At 39.5% G+C, this 21,654-nt stretch overlaps 1 protein-coding gene across 3 annotated transcripts in view; it reads left to right on the forward strand.

Moving 5' to 3' along the window:
* ATP9A (ATPase phospholipid transporting 9A (putative)) overlaps positions 1-21,654 on the forward strand; it is a 107,120-nt gene that overhangs the window by 77,541 nt on the left and 7,925 nt on the right. For all 3 annotated transcript variants that reach the window (XM_043527037.1, XM_037915924.2, XM_043527038.1), the window contains exons 15-26: positions 528-689; positions 6,785-6,877; positions 7,800-7,883; positions 8,691-8,861; positions 11,593-11,691; positions 13,144-13,233; positions 13,354-13,498; positions 14,886-14,950; positions 15,972-16,127; positions 17,676-17,740; positions 18,738-18,846; positions 20,433-20,490. In XM_043527037.1, coding sequence (XP_043382972.1) covers positions 528-689; positions 6,785-6,877; positions 7,800-7,883; positions 8,691-8,861; positions 11,593-11,691; positions 13,144-13,233; positions 13,354-13,498; positions 14,886-14,950; positions 15,972-16,127; positions 17,676-17,740; positions 18,738-18,846; positions 20,433-20,490 — 1,297 coding nt within the window. The remainder of the gene's footprint in view (positions 1-527; positions 690-6,784; positions 6,878-7,799; positions 7,884-8,690; positions 8,862-11,592; positions 11,692-13,143; positions 13,234-13,353; positions 13,499-14,885; positions 14,951-15,971; positions 16,128-17,675; positions 17,741-18,737; positions 18,847-20,432; positions 20,491-21,654) is intronic.

Consider the following 21,654-nt stretch of genomic DNA (forward strand, 5'->3'; position numbering starts at 1 on the left):
TTTCCAGTTTTCAGTGACCTTCATTATGGGCTCAATTCTGCTCCCATTAACCTCAGTGGTGCAGGATCACATCCTGTGTCATCACTTCGGGTTAGTGGCATATTGGCAACTTAGACTTTCATTGCTTTAATATCCTCTGCTTGTCTTAAACCCATTTGAATGGGGGCAGTTATGTACTGTGTGTTCCATCGCCAACTTTATTTTTTTTTATTTTAACATCATCTGGCTGGCTCAGAACACAGTGAAGTGCATGTCATGTGTTATTGGACATTAGTAGGTCCTTCCAGGGACAGAGTAATTAATATTGTCAATGAGCAGGAATGGCTGCAGGGAATAACACTAAAGGGCCATTTGTTCACATTACATGGCCAACGTAGAAAAACTGATCCGTTTTACAGTGACGTTAATGACTGAGTAACTTTTTCTTCAGATAACCCACTGTCCCTTCCCCTCTGGTGTTCATTTACATGACCTCTGAACCACAAAGCTCAGCAGTCTATCTGACCTGCGACCTTTCTTGTATTTAGGTGGCCCTGGTACAGTGGACTGAAAGTGTAGGCTTAACACTGGTTGGTAGAGATCAATCCTCCATGCAGCTGAGGACACCTGGTGGTCAGATACTAAACTTCACCATCCTCCAGATCTTTCCATTCACTTATGAAAGTAAACGTATGGGAATCATCGTTAGGGTAAGTTGCTTTTCATGTTTCTTTTCATCTTCATGTAACTCTTGCAAAACACTGACTGAATAAGCAAGTACAATCTGTTTGATATCAGCAATGTTGTTCTTTATGGGAGAATGTTACATTATCTCAGATACCAGAAACTAAAATATTTTTATACGTTGAAGTACTGTCCTTCCATCCCCCTGGAACTGATAAGTAAAGTGTATTTTCTTTCAACACAAACTCCAAAGGCCTGTGGCAGTCCTTATCCCATAGACAGTAGGAAAGAATTGTAGCCACTGTTGAAAGTAACAACAAAAAAGCACAAACTCCAATTCAAGAATCACCAGTAAATAGATGCAGATTTACCGCTCAACTACAGCTAAATCAGGAGTTCTAATGACTCGTAACATATCAACTACAGTATAGTAGAGGGGCTACTGAAAGTCAAATATATATTTTAAGAAGGTACTTTCTGGTTTGCTTCTCATTAAGAAGTAAACTGTCAAATAAGCATGCTGGGATTATATTGTTTATACAATGTATATTAAAATGTAAAATAAAGCAAGAAGTGGGGCAATAATTAACAAATTACTGTGTGATTTCCTTTCTTTTTTCTGTGCCCTGATAGCTATTATGATAAGCATTTTTTCTGGAACAGAGGTTTCCTTGAACTACTTGGTGCATGGGGTTTCCCAGAGGAATTAGGGTAATCAGGTGTATTTGTGCATGCAATTATCTTATGTCTTTAATGACAGTGCTAATTAGACGTGCACTTACCTATACATTTGCACACTTAATTCTTTATTTTGGTCCTATGCACTAATACAGTGGAGACCAGATTTTCAAAAACCTGATTCAGCTAAAAAGGAGCTAGTGCTAGAAATAGTGAAAATATGATTGTAATTTTTTTCTGTTTCTCTCCCCTCTTAGGGCTGTTAACTGTAATATTTCTCTTGATGCTTGTTACCTACTCACAAACTGGTGAACCCATATTTAAACCTTTCCAAAACATTCTGAGCTCTCTTATCAAAGTGCAGCATTATTATTTATTTATTTTTGTTTTGGTAGTGCCTGAGGACCAACCAAGATAGGCCCTACTGTTAATCCTCAATAGCCTTGAAAGGAAAACTATCCCTCCCCATTTCACAGATGAGAAAGCTGATACAGAGTTGAAGGACTTCCCCAAGGTTTCAGCGGGAGTAATTTTACAACCCGGGGCTAGAATTCTAATAATTTTGGCTCTCACGACTATGTTCAGCTTAGTGGACCTCCCCATTCTTTAAATGAATAGTGACTGAGGTGTCTGCACTGCTAAACAGATGTATTTTTTACTAACGCACATGAACTATCTTGAGGTTTAAAAACACAGTGAAGACCAGACACTTCAGTTTTACCTCCAGATAGCTCATGCATGTTAGGTGTATTTGTTTTTTGGTTTTTTACCGCTGGGTGACTAATGCATGTGAGCTATCTGGAGGTTAAAAACAAAAAACCAAATCCATACCTCGGGCGGTAGTATAGTGCTGACCTCATCTAGTTTACATTATGGTAAAATTAACATGCTGTTTTTACCCTAAGATAGTTCATGTGAACTTAGTTATCTTGTCATTAAAAGTGTACCTTTTTAACAGCAAAGACATGGCCTAGGAAGGGCCTTGTACCTCTCTACTATTATTACAGGTTAGAATGGTAAGACAAATCTTACTTGTATTTGTAGGCATCTTCAATATGTGATTCTGCTATACAGTCACATTAAGTTTATTCCATTGTCTCATGCTTTATAGTTTTTTATAGCACCACAAGAGTGAGATGCTTTTGCAGACATGAAGGGGCAAGAAGGAATTACAGTCTAAACAGATAATGTAAAGTTGAATGACGCGGGGGATGGTATACAACAAAAAGCTAAGTGATTGATTGGAGAAGCTTAGCATGCATCTGGTTCCCTAATTTTTGTTGACATACAGATTAAGATATAATGTGAACACATGACGGTGTCAATAAGCTAAGCTATGAGTGAGGAGCTAGGCAATGTTGATAAAAGATTTATACAGCACCATCAATATATTAATATCACGTCCCATCTCATTTGTGGCATTTCAGACTTTGAATCTGCCATTGGTTCAGGACTCAGTGCTTCCCATTCTGTGGCCTGGACCCTGGCACCTTTTTGGCGGTGGGAGTGAGGGGAAACAAGAGAATTTTATTGGCAGGCTAGCTTTAAAAAAACAAAACCCTGTATTTGGAATTGCTCCATGTTTTGGAACAATAGAATAAGTCCTAGGGGGAATGGACTAGTGGTCAGAGTGCAAGTGAGGTAATCAGAAGTACATGATAAATACAGGAATCTAGAAAACAACTGGATATCCTCGAGAATACAGTTCATAACTTTGTTCCAACAAGTGTCTGATATTAGACCTAGTTGGGACAATGCGTTCACCAAATGCTCATAGAAACATAGCGAGTGCTGTGTTCCTTTTCATCAGCTGGATTATTTCTATAGTGGAAAATGGTGTAGACTAAACAGGTGGGTTGGCACCATCCGAATGGTCTCTATGAGACCTAGAGATTTGACAAAACTTGTGGAAAAATTTCAACAAAATCTCTTCCTCTCCCCAAATTGTTACTAGTTTTGTTCCATTGCAGTAGCAGCAAGTGGTTAACGGTCACCAACTTGAATTTCATCAAGGTTTTCACTTACCATCCCTGCAGAGAGATGGGTGTCCCTGAAACATTCTGAACTTTTTCTTTATCTTCACTGAAAGGGAGAGCTTTAGTGAGCTTCCTTTTTTCCTTCCTCTCTGACAATCTGACTATCACTTAGTGTGGCATTGGACTTCACAGGCCAGGATTCTCAATTCCATCCTAGTTTTTAAGGTAACTATAAGCCACAAGTTTCAGAGTAGCAGCCGTGTTAGTCTGTATTCGCAAAAAGAAAAGGAGTACCAGTGGCACCTTAGAGACTAACCAATTTATTTGAACATAAGCATCCAATGAAGTGAGCTGTAGCTAACGAAAGCTTATGCTCAAATAAATTGGTTAGTCTCTAAGGTGCCACGAGTACTCCTTTTCTATAAGCCACAACTCTCCCTACCTAATTAAAAACATTTCTAATACATAGTGCATATTAGGTATGATCCCTCTGAAGACAATGGCAAAACTTTCATTCACTGCATTTGGGAACATGATCAGGCCTAAAATCTTGAGTGTCTACATATATTATGCTGTTGTGGTGTCAGGGTGGAAGTCTTGGCCTCTCTCCAATGGGCTTGTGAAAACCTGTTCCTTCAGTGTTGTGTGGCTGAACAACCAAATGAGCTCTGTCTTCTGTTTTGAACTGAAGCAGATTTTAATTAGCAGGTGCTAACTGGATGGTTATCACCACATACTGTGTTTCTGCATGCTCTGAACTCTTGTCTTCTAACAAAGTTTTCATTCTTTTTTATGAAAAAGCTTTTTTTGCTTAACAATTACTAGTTATCAAGTAAAATTTTGTATATTTATAGCAGTGCAGGTACCAAATATTATTTTTTACCTACAAGCCACCAAATACACTGGGTGCAACTGAACCAGTTATATCATCAATATTAATTCTAAAAATAGTGTCTTAACTGTTGGTAAGAGTCGTGTGTGGGGAAAAAATAGCTTATTGGGCAGATAAGTGTATAAAATAAATTCACAGTTGGAAAAACAATTCTAAAATGTCTTCCTTGAAGCTGTAAACTTCTGTAAGACTTCAGAAAAATATCTGAATAAGATATACAGCTAATTTCCTCCTGTCCTACTTGTCCTTATAGACACACAGATTTTAGCACCAGAAGGGACCAGTATGGCCACCTAGTCTGACCTCCTGTGTAATACTGGCCATAGAATTTCATCCAAGGATTCCTACACAGAGCCAAAAAAATGTGTGGTTGAACTTCTTCTCAGAGATGCCTGCTTTCCCTTGCGGTCCTGCCTGCTCTGTCTCTTGTAAAGGGTCTCTTTGTATTATTACTATGATAACGTTTAAGCTTCTTTAGCAGATGAGGACTAAGGTGGCAGTGTATGTTCGCAAGTAGCAGATGTTGCCTCATTTAAGACAGTTTGGCAATATTTGCTTGTTATACATGATCAACTGTCATTGTCTGGTGGTTTATTCTTCCAGTTCTAAGAAGTCTTGTTATAAGAAAGCAGCCACGCTCTTTACAGCATTGTTTACTTGCTTATTTTCATGCTAAGAAAAGGGTTACATTAAAAAGATATTTGTTTGTTGATCACAACATTTTCCACTCTGTTTTTTTTTTCCACACATGTGGAATGATGATGATTGCTTTGCAACAAAGATAGCACTGTTGTCATATCTGGAACTGAGAGAGGCCTTTGAACCATGGCCAGAATCAGACCACGATGGAAAAAGATGAAGCTCTAAAACAATACAACTGGCAAATCTCTCTGTAGATTTATAGTGTGATCTTACCATAATATGAGAACGTGCTAACCTCCTGTTGAACTCTGCAAGAGGAAATGACTAATGCAAGGAGATAGTTGATACAATATTTATATTGGACAAAATTTATAAACTATCTTAAGCCAATTCTATAGCACAGGAAGTAGAGTCTTTATTCAGTTTCCTACAGAGATGTTGTTAAACACTTTTTCTTAATCAAATAATTTAATACATAAATCTTTTGTCAGTGCCAGAAAGCTTAATTTTTTAAAAACTAAGCATGTTCTGGGTTTTCTTGGTGACCTGTAAAACTTGAACTCTGAGATGTATGAACTGTGCATATTGACACAGAGTCAACACCATTGATCAGAAGTAATTTGTAATGCACCTGTAAGAACCACCACATGTTCCTGGTAAAGGTCTCAAAAAAACTTAAGCAACAACATTCAAACACAAGCAGCTAAAGCTAGGCACTTTATTCCCAGTGTAGGGACCTGAATAAAAAGGTGTCTTGATAATCAGAGATATTGAGTATCCACAGCTCCCATGAAGTTTCCTCAGCAAAGGAATCCATTTCCTCCTACCATGCCCCTTTTAATTATTTTTCTTCCATGCTGCCCGCTGTGTGTGGAAAGCACCCTCGCCAACACCAGTGTGCCAGGCCTTCGCCCATTTCTCAGACCAGTCCCTCTTCTTCCCACATCACTAACCCACATCAGTAAAATGTCCTTTCTGCCCTAGTGAATTGTCAGATGGGAGATGGGGAGGGGGAAAAGTTTAGAAACCAAAACACAACACACACACACGCCCCAGTTGCCCATTTCCTCTGGGTCTCCTAGTGCATCCTTGTGGCAGGGTTTTTTATTTTTATATAGTGTCAGCCATATCGCCAGTTAACTAGCTTTTGTAGTGGTTAGAATACAAGGTAATTTTGCATCATCTAATGTAAATTGGAGAGAGTACTTTGCAAACATTGCATTTTTTTTTTCCTATTCCTGTCTTCTTTGGAAAGTATTTTGGTTTTCTTCATTCACTGATGTTTCCAAACCTTCATCTTTTTGTTCTGTACATTTTTTTTTCTCCATCCACAGATACTATCTTGGTTTACGGTGCAAGTTCTCCTTGCACATTGTTTGATCTCCTTTGCAGAGTTTGCCAGTGTTTCCATTAGCCCACCATACTAATAACTGTGACCTCCTTAGACATTTGCCTGCTCAGAAAGGATTATGAATTTGTAACAGTGTAAATATGCTTTGCTTGCAATCTACAAATTAGTCACATCAGGTGAGGCAGGCAGTTGCCTAACCCCCGGTGGCAGGCCTGAGTTTTAATTGTACTTTTATATACAGCATAATTATAATACAGGGAGCCGTTAAGATTGATTTTACTTAATTAAATTGCATTTATTTGTTACTTAATTTTCCCTTGCTAAGTGTAAACATCAAAGTTGATTTCCAGGATGAAAACAAAATGCACCAGTGTCATGGTTACACTAGACCATTAATGATGAGAGTTAGGAAGGGGGATGACTATTTTCCATATAGAATAGTGTGAATACATCCCACCCCTTGGTTTGAGCCATTATCACCTGTTATTGACCAAGAAGTTGATAATCCTTGCATGAAGTATCTTGCTGCTTGCTGTAGATAATTGAACCCATAATCTTTCACCATTTTCTTTCCTCTCTCAGGATGAGTCAACGGGAGAAATCACTTTCTACATGAAGGGAGCCGACGTAGTCATGGCTGGCATCGTGCAGTACAATGACTGGCTAGAGGAAGAGGTACAAAGTAGTCTCACTTTCTTAGGCGTAGAATATTTACTTCTTCAGGCAGATGCTGCTTGTTCCATGGCAACACATCACTAAGCCCTTCTGACATTACGTTGGTGAAGCAGGCTGAGGTAGCTGTTAAAATGTATGCAGGAAAAAGATTGTTTGGTTTAGCATTTTGGTTGGATTAACCTGTAGCCAGAGATACAGATACAGTATTAGTCAATTTAAGGAAGCCATGTGGTGAATTCATCCCATTTAGTCCAGGATAACTCTGGTAAACAAAATGGACGTTGTCCAGGTTTCTCGTTCTTTGTCTGGTAATTCCTCTTTCTCACAAGATTTATCTTGGGTAACTGGGCCTGATTCTGCACTTGGCTTTATTTTAAACTGCTGGGTCTGTTTACTTTTTGGAAAACCAAGAATTGCGTTTTGATTTTAAGTCTTTCTGAACCTCCCTGCTTAAACCCATTCCATCGTATTGCTGGTAATGGTGAACAGTCTCCACAATAGCAGATATAAATGGTTCTTTTTCTATTTCACTACGTAGGAATATTGTAGTGTCTCTTTAAATAGTTTGTGAACAAAAGATACAGTACTTATTGAAACCAATGGGCTTGCATCCCTTCTTACTTTGGTATATATTCAAAGTAACTGAGATCAGTGGAGTAACTGAAGCCAATGGAGTTGCTTATGCCAGTTTGACACTGCTGTGAGAGGAGCATTGTTCCAGATCAGTTGTACAGCCTACAAATAAAATTTGAGATCTCCTCTTCCCTGGTTACTTTATCATGCTGTTTATCTGATGCTATGTATTCAACTGGGTTGTTTGACTGGAACAATTATTTTGTTAGCATCGTATCTGCTGTTACGATCTCTGAATCAGTTAAGTTGTGATACGGGTGATCATTTACAATATGACACTTCTTTCCAGTGTGGTAACATGGCTAGGGAAGGCCTGAGGGTTCTTGTTGTAGCGAAGAAGTCCCTGACTGAGGAGCAGTATCAAGACTTTGAAGTAAGTTTGTATTTTTATAATCATGTAAGTGATGCCCATAGAGTTCTGATTATAGCATCTGCTTTCATCTCCCCACTCGTTATGTCATAATCACCATCATGTTGCTCTTGTAATCAGCTGGAGGTGTCTAGTGAAGTGGTGTGTACTACTCCCTAGGCCATTGCTTCTGCCATCTCCACAAGTTTCCATTCTAAGGATTGATTCCACAGGAGTTACAGCCCAGGAATCCTGCCCCGTAGATTTCTGTTGTTGCCATTTTACTTCTGCCAACATTCAGTGCTGCATAGCCATGTTTAAATTTACTGAAAAAACCTGCGTTGACATTTTGAATCTTCAGTTTTGTATCCTGACATTTGCAAAACAAGAGAGAGTCAAAGACTCCTGTGTACTTTCAGGTGTTTTGGAAATGGGGGCTCCAGTTGCTTGTGTATGTGACTCCGGCAGATTGATTTGTCTATTTACCACAATCTGGTCTAGATGAGCCAAATTTCAAGATCCACCTCTGAAATAGCACTTGCAAATTTTTTGTATACTGAAGAATTATTTGTGAGCACAGATCAGATAACTCTGCATCTAACTGGCAGATTTGCATAAGTGTACCGGGAAAGATTTGTTTAGCCTCATTTGTCTTTGCACTGTAGGGTTAACGTTAACCAGTCATTACAGAGGACACCCTTGAGGTGGACTTAGCCTATGGCCTTCAGAGGCCTGAGTTGTGTCGTGTTGTTTAATCCTGTATTTCACAGACACACAAACACTCCTAGTTTGAATTATAGTGATGGGGGTTTTGTCTTGTGCTATTCTCAGGCACGCTATGTTCAGGCGAAGCTAAGTGTGCACGATCGCTCGCTGAAGGTAGCCACTGTGATTGAGAGCCTGGAAATGGAGATGGAGTTGCTGTGTCTGACTGGAGTGGAGGATCAGCTGCAGGCAGATGTCAGACCCACTCTGGAGACCCTGAGAAACGCTGGCATTAAGGTTTGGCTAACCTAGAAATGGAATGCAGAACCTCAGTCTAACTGACAGTGCAGTTGATGATAATGGCCAGACAGTTGCGGGGAGACTCTCTGGAATGTAACATTTGGAGTAAATGGGTCTGTCTGATGATAAACCCGCATAAAATTGTGATCTCCATTGAGTGTGACTGTTGCAATAGGTAAGCAGCAGTGATAAGTGAAAAATTCTTTTTCTATTGGCTGTAGAATAAGACACCAGCAACAAAGAAACTATCTATATATTATTCAGTCCAGAAACAACCTTATTATCTAATGTTGGTCTGCTCTGTTGGTTAATGGAAGTGCAACAGGACATGAAAATGATGACCCCATGTGCTCTGATTCAATGATTATATCATGTTATCATCTAATAGCTAGCTAATATTTTTGTACAGCGCTTTGACTATATAAAGCACTGTAAGTGCTGAGTACTAGCTGAGCACCTTAAAATGTGTCACCATCGCCCAACATTTTTTAATATACGAAGAAACCAAATATGCAGACAGAATAGTATATATGAAAGGTAAGTATAAAGAGTCAGCCAAGCTAGTCTTGTAAGTGGCTGCAGTTAAAGTTAGCTCGGCTTTATTTCCTTTCTCTTCTGGCACCCAAATTATAATGTGCAAGTTTTTGAGCACTGAGGTTGAACCACACAAGTATGAATCTTTATGCCTTGATATATAGCCACCAGAGGGTGTCTGAACCAAAAAGAGTAATTCACAAGGATTTTTTTTATGCCTTCTAGCATTATATATCTCCACAACTTGTGCACTTACAGAATTAGCCATACATAGATAAGCAAAGCCAGGGATGATTATGGTTTGACTCTGCCTTTGCCCAAAATCTTGTCAGTCAAGTTCTAGGTTTACAAAATCAGGGATGGTCTGGAACTAGCACTCATAGTTGGGGGTGAAGAGTTGGATAAAAGGTTACCATTCTGGTTCCCTATTTCAAACAGTAAATAGACAAAGCCTCACTTTGTATTGCAGACTCAAAACTAGGTTGTTTCAGATCCAGTACCCAGTTTACCTGAATTCACAAAGTTGTTGTTTTTTCTTGGGGGGGGAGGGGAGGGGAGGGAGTCCTCAATATACAGTTTTAGCTTTGATGCCATCTCTAATATCAACATAACTTTGCAAATGTCACTGAGTAGGTCAAACAAACAGAATGCAGTTCCCGTAGTTTCCATAGCAATATTTTGATTTTTATTAGTTAAGTCTTGACTGTTTGGTCCAAAAATGTTTGTTTTGTTAACTTGGCTAAAGTCACTGCCTTCATGCTGAATGGATAGCCCTGTTAGTGACTGCATACATATTGCTGCAATTTAGATGTTCTGCCGCTCATGTTCTTTGGGATTCTGCATGTCAGTAGAGAATCAAGACTGAAGGCAGTTTTGTAATTCATTCTGGAGCTATCTGTTTTCTTTATTTCTTTATTATACTATCTTGTTAATTACAATAAGTGTCCTACCTGGTTTTTAGCTTATTAAACTCCTTTTAGTGAATGAAACAAACAAGTGGATCCTTATTTGATCTGCTCCAACAGGGGAAGGCCTGGAGGGAATTAAAAGCACCAGGTAAAGAATAAGCCAAAACCCCAAACATTAATACTGTTGAGAAAGTTCCCTTCCAGATTATAGCAAATATCGGTCAGCACTGCTGACTGCTTTCTAGTGTCCTCGTTTAATGACTGAATTGTTTTCATATACACTGTCTTCATTTTCCTTTAATTAGGGCAATGGAACAGCTTCCATACAAGGAAAGATTAAAAAGACTGGGACTGTTAAGCCTAGAAAAGAGACCACTAAGGGGGAATGATAGAGACCTATAAAGTCATGGTGTGGAGAGAGGGGAAGTGGTGTTTACTCCTTCACACAATGCAAGAACCATGGGTCACACAATGAAATTAATAGGCAGCAGGTTTCAAACAAACGTAAGGAAGTACTTCTTCACACAACTCATGGTCAACCTATGAAACTCATTGCCAGTGGATGTTGTGGGGGTTCAAAAAAGAACTGGATAAGTTCATGGAGGATAGGTCTATCTATGGCTATTAGCCAAGAGGGTCAGGGACGCAACCTCATGCTGTGAGTGTCCCTAAACCCTCTGCCTGCCAGAAGCCGGGACTGGACAGCAGAGGATGAATCACTCTTCTGTTCAGTCCCCTGAAGCAGCTGGCACTGGCCACTGTTGGAAGACAGGATAGTGGGGTAGATGGACCATAGGTAAGACCCAGTGTGGCCATTCTTATGCTTAGTTTGTTCCACACACACAAGAGTGGTGAGCTAACTGCAGTTGCATCATCTATATTTCAGGCAGGGCCATGCAGGATCTATTTGCAGGTGGGGCTAAAGATTTCTGTCTAAAACTTGCTGAGGATGGGGAGACATTCAAAGGGTCTGCCTCTTCAATTTATGTTTTGTGTTTTATCAGTGAAGTCTTGAAATGCCAGGTGGAAAAATGTGCACATTTCTTAACCCACTGTATACTGAAGCATTTTTCAAACCCCTCAATTCCTCTGTGAGTAGAGGAATTCCCTGCCCTTTTTAAATGGGATTCTGTTATAGAGAAATTTGTTGAACACCACACACGTTCTGTTGTAAATATGGTCTGTTTGCATGCATAAGAGCCCAGAGTTCCTAGAAGTTCCCTGTAAACATAGTGCGTGTTAGGTTTTGTGTTTATTTGGGGATATAAAAATACTTTGAATTTCAGGTGTGGATGCTGACAGGGGATAAGCTAGAAACAGCTACTTGTACAGCGAAAAATGCTCATTTGGTGACCAGAACCCAGGACATTCATATATTCAGATTGGTGAGTAGTGTACACTTATTCCCCGTGGGTGAAATTCACCCCTCTCTGGACTTGGTTAAGAATTAAGTGGAGGATCAGAAGGGATAGAATACCCCAATCTATAGGCAGGCTATTGTGCATTACTTCCATGGTGCTTCCTCCAGCCTGTGGCCTGGAATAATGGCTACTGCTCTGCACTCCCTACAAGGGTGGTTCCTGGCCAGTGATTTAGCGTAAGCAGGATACACATCTACCTCAGATCTCCCCTCGAGTCTGATCCTCCACCTATCGAAGTCAGTGGCAAAGCTCCCATTGACTTCAGTAGCGCTGGATTTACCCTCTGTGCTGCTCTGTTTGGAGCTAGCATGGAGCCCCTGCAGCATACAAGAGTAAAGTGTCTTCCTCCCTTCCACGCAGGGCTGTTCTGCCACACTGCCATGGTGGTTTGGCATCATGGAGGGCCTTGAGTGGGCACTATGCCAATAGATCACTTCAGTCCCATGAGCAGAGGTAATAGTGAAATTAGGCAGGTCACTGACGATACTTGAGATTTACAGTTTTTGAGATTCCAGGAGGACAGTGTAATAACTATGTAATTTCTCCTCATGGTTCCAAAAATACTCAGAGGGCATCCCTTAGTCCAGTGGTTCTTAACCTTTACTGCAGCATTCACCCCATTGGTTCTCAAAATATGTTCTCGCACCCCTTATCAAAAATCGTTGAAGTAGGTCAGTTCTTTAAACCTAGATATATTTTTCTGTTTGTATATTACAGTAATCATTAAAAATGTATAATTTTAATAAATACGTAAGTTTGATGAAACAAAGTAGTTTAAACTTACGTGCGTGTGCTTAATTTGTGTTTTCGATGATTTACCTTCTAAAAAAAATCTGGCATGTCTCGCACCCCCGAAAGGGCATCAGTCCCCAGACTGTTGCGTCACCACCTGACCACTGCAGGAGTCATGTAACTCTAAAACCAGCACACACCTTGGGCCGTTTATTTCAGCCCTCATGAGCAAAGGCCCTTGTGTAACTGTGCTGTTCATTTCTGCAGACACTAATAAGAAACCTAGGGTTGGTTTTCCAAAGTCTCAGCAAAAAATGATATGATGCATATTTCATAAGATGATTGGTTAATTTCTGTTCTTTCAAATACAGTTTTAGGCCCAAATCTTCAAGATTCTTGTGCATATTCAAACCCCATTCCCTGACAAGGGAATGAGAATTGAGGTTTGCACACACAAAGAGGGCAATAGGGATGGGGTTGTAAACCCCAATTTACACACACACACACACGAAACTTGAAAATGTGGACCTTAATTTCCCACCGTTTTTTTGGTTCTCTTTTTAGTCAGAAGTATGTTTGATAACCTGATTGACTTGCCAGTGTCCTGGAGTGCGTTCAGGATTGTATTAATTTATTTTGTTCTCGCCAATCACCTACTTTCTCAGCTGCTGTGCTCATTTCCAGGTGACTAACCGCGGAGAAGCTCATTTGGAGCTGAATGCATTCCGTCGGAAACATGACTGTGCGCTTGTGATTTCTGGTGACTCGCTAGAGGTAAGCTTCGAACTCTTATGACGGCTGTATAGGAGTCCCAAGGGTATTATGTGTGTGATTTGGTTTAGGGAAATATATGCCGTATAATCATCTTTGAAACTTCCGTCTCCTGTAAAACAGGTGTGTCTGAAATACTATGAGTACGAGTTCATGGAGTTGGCTTGCCAGTGTCCAGCTGTGGTATGCTGCCGATGTGCCCCCACACAGAAGGCCCAGATTGTGCGCTTGCTTAAGGAAAGAACTGGCAAACTGACCTGCGCTGTAGGTGAGGATCGCAAGAGAAACTCTAACTTATGGTATTGCTATCCATTGCAGTCTCATTTTTATATTCACTTTTCTTTTAATTAATTTTTAAGACATTGAAGAGAAACGGATTCAACTCTTCTCAAACAGAGGGAAAAACATACAAGTCTGCTTTCCTTTAGTTAAAAATTAATAGATCATTTTTAGTATTAATTTTTTTTTCTGAATATACAGTACACTATTTTCTTTTCCTGATTTAAGTGCTCAGCAAAGAAAAAACAAGGGCCTTTGTCCTCTTGCTCTTTATTGCATAAACAAGCCTGAAAGATTATTTTTAATGTTATTATTTAATTCTGCTTTTTTTACATATACTAGAAATTAAGGTCAAACCTATAAAATGTTTTATATTAGATATGAATTTAAAAACATTAGCCCCCCCTATTAAATCAAGTACTTAAAGTACATAAGTATTATGAAGTCAGTTGGTCTAATCATGAGCTTAAAACTAAGCATATACTTTAAAGTGCTGTGCTGAATTACAGTCATATAGAGAATATAAACCCATATCCTTTAGGGCATAAACCAGCCACTAACTGCTGAAGTTAGGAAGAAATTTCCTTTATTATTATGTAAGACTAGTGTGGCCTGGTATGGCAACTCTTGCTGTTTTCGAACTAAGCAGATTTCTTTCATTTCATGACGGAAGTGGAAATATTTTGTGACACCTCGTGACATCAGTGCTAACAAGAAATAACAAATAAAATGAAAGTGTTTTGTGGAATAACCTATAAACTGAAACTGTGCATATTCATGATTTTTTTTTTTTGGCAGGGGGGAGGGCAGAAAAACTTCACAAATATTGAGGTTGGGTTTTGCAAAAAGAAGAGTTCACATTTCATCTGGAAAAATTATTCATTGTGAAGCTAGAGAGACAAAGGTGTGTGAGGTAATATCTTTTTTTGGACCAATAAAAAATATTACCTCACTGACCGTTCTCACTCTCATATCCTGGGATGAACACGGCTGCAACAACACTCATTCTGAAGCTCTAATTCTAAGCCAAGCTGCTAACTTTACTTCAATATTCTGGATGAAATTTCATGGCCTGTGTTATACAGGAGGTCAGATTAAATGATCAAGTGCTCCATTCTGGCCTTAAGATCCTATGAATCTATGAAAAATTGTGCAAGACATTTGAACACCCAATTCCTATTTAAAATTGAGGGCATCCACTCCTTCTAACTCACTTTGAACATGTCAAGCCTGATGATTTTATTCTAATTCCCCATGGGCTAACATCCTTTCTGACTGTAAAGTTTATGAATTTATTAATTCAGCTACATTCAATAGCTATAATAAGTGGCTCTCTTACCATATTCCCTGTCCTTTCTCTGTGCTCTAACATGCAGGTGATGGAGGGAATGACGTCAGCATGATTCAAGAAGCTGATTGTGGTGTTGGGGTTGAAGGAAAGGTGAGACTATGAAACACACATCACATTTGATACGATTTGTCATATAAATGCAGAGGCTGGTTTCCAAGTGCCCCTTTTATTGAATCCTTGTTGATTCATGTCATAGAGAGAGCACCTGCCTTGAGAAGAAAAGACATCGGGCCAAAAACACTGGCCCTATTCAGATTAGGATGAAAAATAGGCAATGGTTTAGCAAAACTCATGTTGATATTTACTAGAGGATTCCACATAGTCAGACCTGGCTATTTCATTCTTGCTTCATCACTATAAATAGATGCTCAAAACATTTGAGTTGTAGCTGGTTCTATAACGTATTCATTAGAACTGTTTTGTATTAATTTGGAAAACAGTGACATTGGCTCAGGAGTCCACCACTTACTGTACAGAACGCCTACATACCTTGGAACCAGAGGAATGCATTTGCAAAGAGTGTAAAGGCTGTGCATGAAATGGGCCAAAAAATAAAATCAAGGCTGTTTGAAAGCAACCTTGTGAGCCTAAAAGGTTGTGTTATAACTCATTTGCTGGCCCAGTAAATGGTGGTATCCTTTATCTCTCCTAGCCACTGCAGTACACTTCTCATCCAGACATTTTCATTTGAGTACTTGTTGTACTGACAGTGGGTGTGTTCCTGATATAGCATCTGGTAACACGTGTGATGTTAGTGCCACACTAACATGCATGCTGTGAACCGTAATTCACAGACGTTCCTTCTGGGTTTGAACCATGAAACCAAACAGGAATTGTCCTTGTATGGTCTTTTCATTCGTTGCGTGAGTGTTGGGGGCGGGAGATAGAGGAAATCGGGGAAGCAGCTGGGGGCTGAGGGAAGAAATAGGGATGCTAAGATAATGTTTTTTCCTCATCCAGTCCTGTTAAAATAAATATATATATATTGGGGGGAAGGGAGAGTTGGTATTTTTACTGTCAATACTGTTTAGGCATGTATTAACATGAATGGTGTTTCTTAATCTTATGTAATCTTGTGATCTCATGGTCTTTGATTTATTACCCTACATAGGAAGGAAAACAAGCATCCCTTGCAGCAGATTTCTCTATCACTCAGTTTAAACATCTGGGTCGGTTACTGATGGTGCATGGAAGGAACAGCTACAAAAGATCTGCAGCTCTCAGCCAGTTTGTGATCCACAGAAGCTTGTGTATCAGTACGATGCAGGTGAATGGACTGAATGGACTGGTCCATCTTGGCGGGGGGTGTGTGGGTGGGTGTGTGTGTGTGTGTGTGTGATGGGGGAAGGACTGAGAAAAGTTCAAAAAACAAGCTTTGCATTTCACATTTGACGCAGTCCCTGGCTCTCCTTGGAACTATAGTGGGCTTGATCTTGAAAAAAGGGTAACTTTATTGCATGAGAAGAGGCTCGCCTCCATGTAAAGGTGTTTCCGTTTTTGAACAGTCAGCAATTTTTTTTCAAAATATTATTTTATTTTTCTTTTGGGAACAAAACAGTTTGCATCAAAAATGTGTGAGCTTGGAGATTTCACATATATGTCAGTGTGACAACAGCCATTCCATGGAAATCTTATAAAATATTGTATTTCTTCAGGTTTCAGAGTAGCAGCCGTGTTAGTCTGTGTTCGCAAAAAGAACAGGAGGACTTGTGGCACCTTAGAGACTAACCAATTTATTTGAGCATAAGCTTTCGTGAGCTTTCTTCAGTATGAAATGGCTCCTAAAGCCTCTCTTCAGCAAGTTACTTAAGAATGTATAACTTTAAGCACATGAGGAGCCCCACTGAACTCGATGGAACGTCTCGTGTGCCTAAAGTTAGGTACCTTGCTGAATCAGGGCCTACTAAAAGCTCAGTCCTGTAGGGTGCTGAGCACTTTAGGGAGGTGCTGACCTCATTAGGAGTTGAGGCATGTATTACCCACATTAAGTGCTCCGCATCGTGCTAAACTGAGCCAAAAGAGATTGACTTCAGTGGGAAAAAGAATGGGGTCCTCAATGACAAAATATGTTCTGTGTTCATAGAATTTCGGGTATTTTTCATCATGTTTGCACAACTTCAGTATTAAGCAAGCAAGATTGATGTGTATTTGTCAGTTGATTAAAAACAATAGGTTGCGTTAGACTGAGATAATTTAAAGAAACGTATGAGTTCATAAGCAGAATTCTGTCTTCAGCTATGAGGGCAAGATTCTTGGACATATTTGGTGACAGCGGTTACTGTTTGGAAGTTTTTCTTTCAAGCCATAAGACTGCTGACAAATACATCTCTTTTAAACAAACATTTTTCAGTAAAATATGGGATCATTCCTGTTTTTGAGAATGCAGGTACCATCCCCATTCTGAGGTCAAAAGTCCATGCTGGAGTTTCTCTTTCCTTTGTCTCCATCACTAAGTGCTAATACATTTTACATTGTGAAAACATTGTGAGCTACACATATCTAAACCCCTGTCCTTTAGGACATCTGGATGAAAACAGCGGGCTTTAGATGAAACACTCCAACCTCTCTTTTTGCGGGATTATATAAAGAGAAGTTTACCAAAAGGGTTCAGTTCTTCACAGTTTGCTGTTAAACATTCTCCTTCATCCAAGTTTTGTGCAGGAGTCAAGGGAACGGCTATTACAGTCTCCTGTCTTCATCTAAAGAATTTTGAGTCTACTTCAAATACTTTTCAGTTTGGATAAAGTAGGATTTATCAAATATAACTTACACTGCAGCTTTTGAAGCCTGACAGTCCTTTTCTTTTCTTTGCTAGGCTGTCTTCTCATCGGTGTTTTACTTTGCATCAGTTCCTCTCTACCAGGGTTTCCTCATTATTGGGTAAGAGAAAAACTGTTCAGGAAAAAAATGTGAAAACCCTGTGCAAAATGAATAGATTCCTGTCTGAAAAGTGATACGTATGAAAGTTTATCAGAGGTATGTAAGTCTCCTTAGTTTGTGTACTGGTAAGTGCTCAGTAGTGCTCTTCATTGATGCCTACTGCAAATGCCACTTCAGAAACTGGAGAGAAAGTTTCATCCCTGTTCCAGCCCCTGTATACTGTGGTAAAGGCTGGGTAGTGTAAAGGGGCTCTAAAAGCCCTGGATCTGGCCAAAGAAGAATTCCGCTGGTTCAGGAACTGAGGAAGACAGAAGCAGGCTATCTTCTAGTGTGAGCCGTGACACAGGATTGTGGCAAGGGTGAGGCTGCAGCACACAATGCTGTGGAGATTCTGGGCCGCAGTACTACCCATAAGAAGCTAGGCAAAGGCTGTGTCACCTACATAGCCTGCCAGGGGACCTTTGTATCTCCCGCTGAGCAGCCCAGAATAAGGAAGGTATATCCTTTAAAGTCACCTTAGTCCTCCTCCTCCCTCTGGGCTCTGAGGCACAGCCCCAGATCTCACCCATACTGCCTAAGTTGCTATGCCCAGGTCATTGTGCTTGCATAATATACATTTGCTCGTGCTCTCAGATAGGTGTGTTCAAAAAAAACAAACAAACCCAGCCCAACCCTCTGAACTGAATTACATAGTCAAATCCAGCACTGAAAGAGTTCCAGCTCTAAAAGGAGTAGAAACTCTATTGGAAAATGTGTAACTTCGGTTACAATACCTGCAGCTTCCGTTTAGGAATAGTTCTATTCATAAATTTAAAGTAGTAAATGTTGCAATTTTTTTTGCTGTACATACAGTACTGTGTTCCATTTTTGAGTTTATGATGTGACTATTGTTGAGATGCAGGGAGCAGCATATATTTCCTTTTTGAAGACTGCTGTATTCATTTTTATGGCTTAAACAATGTGTGCTCTATTGATGTCTCCTGTCTTGTTCTGCTAGGTATTCCACAATCTATACAATGTTTCCAGTCTTCTCTCTGGTCTTAGACAAGGACGTCAAATCTGAGGTTGCCATGTTGTATCCAGAGCTCTACAAAGATCTTCTTAAGGTCGAGTAGATCTTATTCTGTTTCTCTTCCATCTGCTTCATATATAATCTTTGGCTTGATTTGGAACTGGCTTTCAGAGAGAAAAAACAAACACGATATCCATAGACATGATAATTTATCGTATGACTCTAAAAGTACAGTTGTCAAGACACACAATTCTGTTTACAATTTTAACTTCTTTTTATTTTTTCACAGCTCGTTGTGTTTGTTAACAGTTAGCTGCTTATTAGAACAGGCCATAAAATAGAATTTCCATCCTGTGGAAAATTCTGAATGTTTGAGATTTTGTTTTCTTTCAAATCAGAATGAACTATCGAACCTCAGAATTTCCCACAAAAAAGAAATATTCTGATTTTGGAACATGACACCTCCACCACTTTTCCTCAGTTTCTGTGTTTCTCTCATCATGGCTTCTCACTTCCACTAGTGGTGGGCCCTGGTGACATGAAGATGGGATGGAGCAGGCACTGACCCAGCACCATGCTGAAGCTGTGGGAAGGGGAGAAAGTGATAGGGATCCAGCATCGTGCTGTGGGGACAAAAAGACAGGAACTCTGGGAGGAAAATCCACCAACCTCTCCTTTCTGTTGAAAATTTTGTTGAAATTGATGTGTTCCCATTAAATGGGTTGATTTTGTGAAATCAGTATTTTCCAATTGAAATCTGTTCTGTTGGAAAATTCTGGACTAGTTCTACTGCTTATGATCTTTTCAAAAACGGTAGTTCAGATGGTTTCTTGCATGGAGACTTGCCTTACAGGTGACCTAAAAAGAGAACAAAAGATTGGTTTTGTGCTGTTTTTGCTGCTTTATGATGTGTATCGGAAGCCTGAAAGAGTTTTCGTTGTTTTAAAAAAAAAAAAAAAAAAAAAAAAAAAAAAAGGTGGTGGGGGGAGTCCACTTGATTTGATTTTTACCTTAGAAATGTGAGGAATGCCAAGCCTTGCCACCCTTTTATTTTTCTGGAGAACTCTTTGAATGATTTGGGTATGTGGACTAGGAACATCCTTAATTGAAGGGAAGGGTGAGCTGATTCTTCAGTAAAGACATCCTTTCCCCCAAGAATTTCCATTAAACGGAGTCCAACAGAAGCAAAGTGAGTGTTTTCCAACAGTCTGAATAAGTCGCCGCCCATCTCCATCTGGTTTTACTCTCATGTGATCTCTGAGGTCATAAACCACTAATTCTCCAACCATCCCTAGGCCTGGTCTACACACAGTGTTTTGTACTGCTATGTTAGTTAGAAGAGTGATTTTTATTTTTTACATTTTTACTTATACCCAGACTTCCCCTAGTGTGGATGCAGTTATAATGGTAAAAAGATACCCTATACCAAAACATAGTTTATTCCCATTCCCGTACAGGAATAACTATACTGATATGAAGCACTGTTTGTACCAAAATAATCGTGACAGTACAGTCAAATGCCTATTATGCACCATGAAGAAGCACAAAAAAGACATCAATTTTCTTCCCTTTGCAGGTCACCTCTAAACCATCTATTTTAGATTTATGAGTCAGAGTTGCTTGAAAACCTATAAATTAGTTTTCAAAAGTCATACTTGCTGTCTTTCTTTTTCTTTATAGGGGCGACCGTTGTCATATAAAACATTTTTAATATGGGTTTTGATAAGTATCTATCAAGGTAAGAAACTGCACCTGTTTTCTCAGCATTCCCATACCTGTCAGGAATTATATAGCTGTTCTGCTGTATTATCAAAAGTAGAGTATTGCTGGAATAACGACTCTTTAGGATAGGGTGGAAATAGCCATTCCTTGCATCAGAACAATGACAGCAACCATCTTACTAATGCAAAAAAAAATCACCTAAAACTAAACATTTTTAGCAAGTGGCTTACCAACATTTTGAAGTACTGGGTCATGATAGGAGACCTCATGGGAGTCAGGAGATTCGGGTTCTGTTCCCACAGTGGCAATTGATCTGCTTTTTGACATTGGGCAAGTCTCTTCACTATACCCTGCTTCAGTTATCCCACCTGTAAAATGAAGTTAATGACACTTGCCTTTGTTTTTAAGGGAAACCACTATATAAACACAGTATTATCTATGAGTCATAATAATCCCAGTTCTGGTTACTGCCTAGCTGAGATGATTGTCTTATTCCCAGCCAAGGAAATGACCCTTTCTGGTAGTGAAGGATCTGAAGAAAGTTCTAGTTCTTGATATCAAATAACTTCCACTTTATCTGGGCTTTTAGCTTCAAGTTGCTAGAAGCTATTAACAAAACTTCGTTGAATACCCTGTGTTTGTTTCAAGTGTGGATGCACCCATTGGTTTAGCTCCTAGGAAGTCAGCCTGTTGGTTTAAAAAAGAAAGAGAGAACCTCAAGCACAAGTGATTTCTGTTGCTGTTAGCTAAGGAAGCATGCAACACATGCACATATAGTGTTGAGGTTGTATAGTTAAAATGGCCATAAGATCCTGTGACAAAAGGATATTTTTCCAAAAGTCCTTTATCAACAGAAGCAGGAAGATATGTGGCAAAATCAGCAGTTTTAAATGACATTACCATCCTCAAATGGGGAGTGGGGCCAGCAATATAAAACCTCTATTAGATTTCAGGGGGTAAGTCTAGTGCAGTAGAATGCTATGGCAGGAATAATGTTGCTATATAAATACTAAGGCAAAGCCAAGACATTTATAGGAAGTTCACAAGTGGTGGAAAGTCAAAGCCAGAGGATGATGCATTGGAGGAAAAGTTCTTTCTCAGATGAGGCCACTATCCTAAATACAGTATTTGGTTAAAGTGACTTCATATCTTCTGTGCTAAATGACTAGAAAGCAGTAGG

Source organism: Chelonia mydas, chromosome 13, assembly GCF_015237465.2.
Source record: "Chelonia mydas isolate rCheMyd1 chromosome 13, rCheMyd1.pri.v2, whole genome shotgun sequence".
Lineage (NCBI taxonomy): Eukaryota > Metazoa > Chordata > Testudines > Cheloniidae > Chelonia > Chelonia mydas.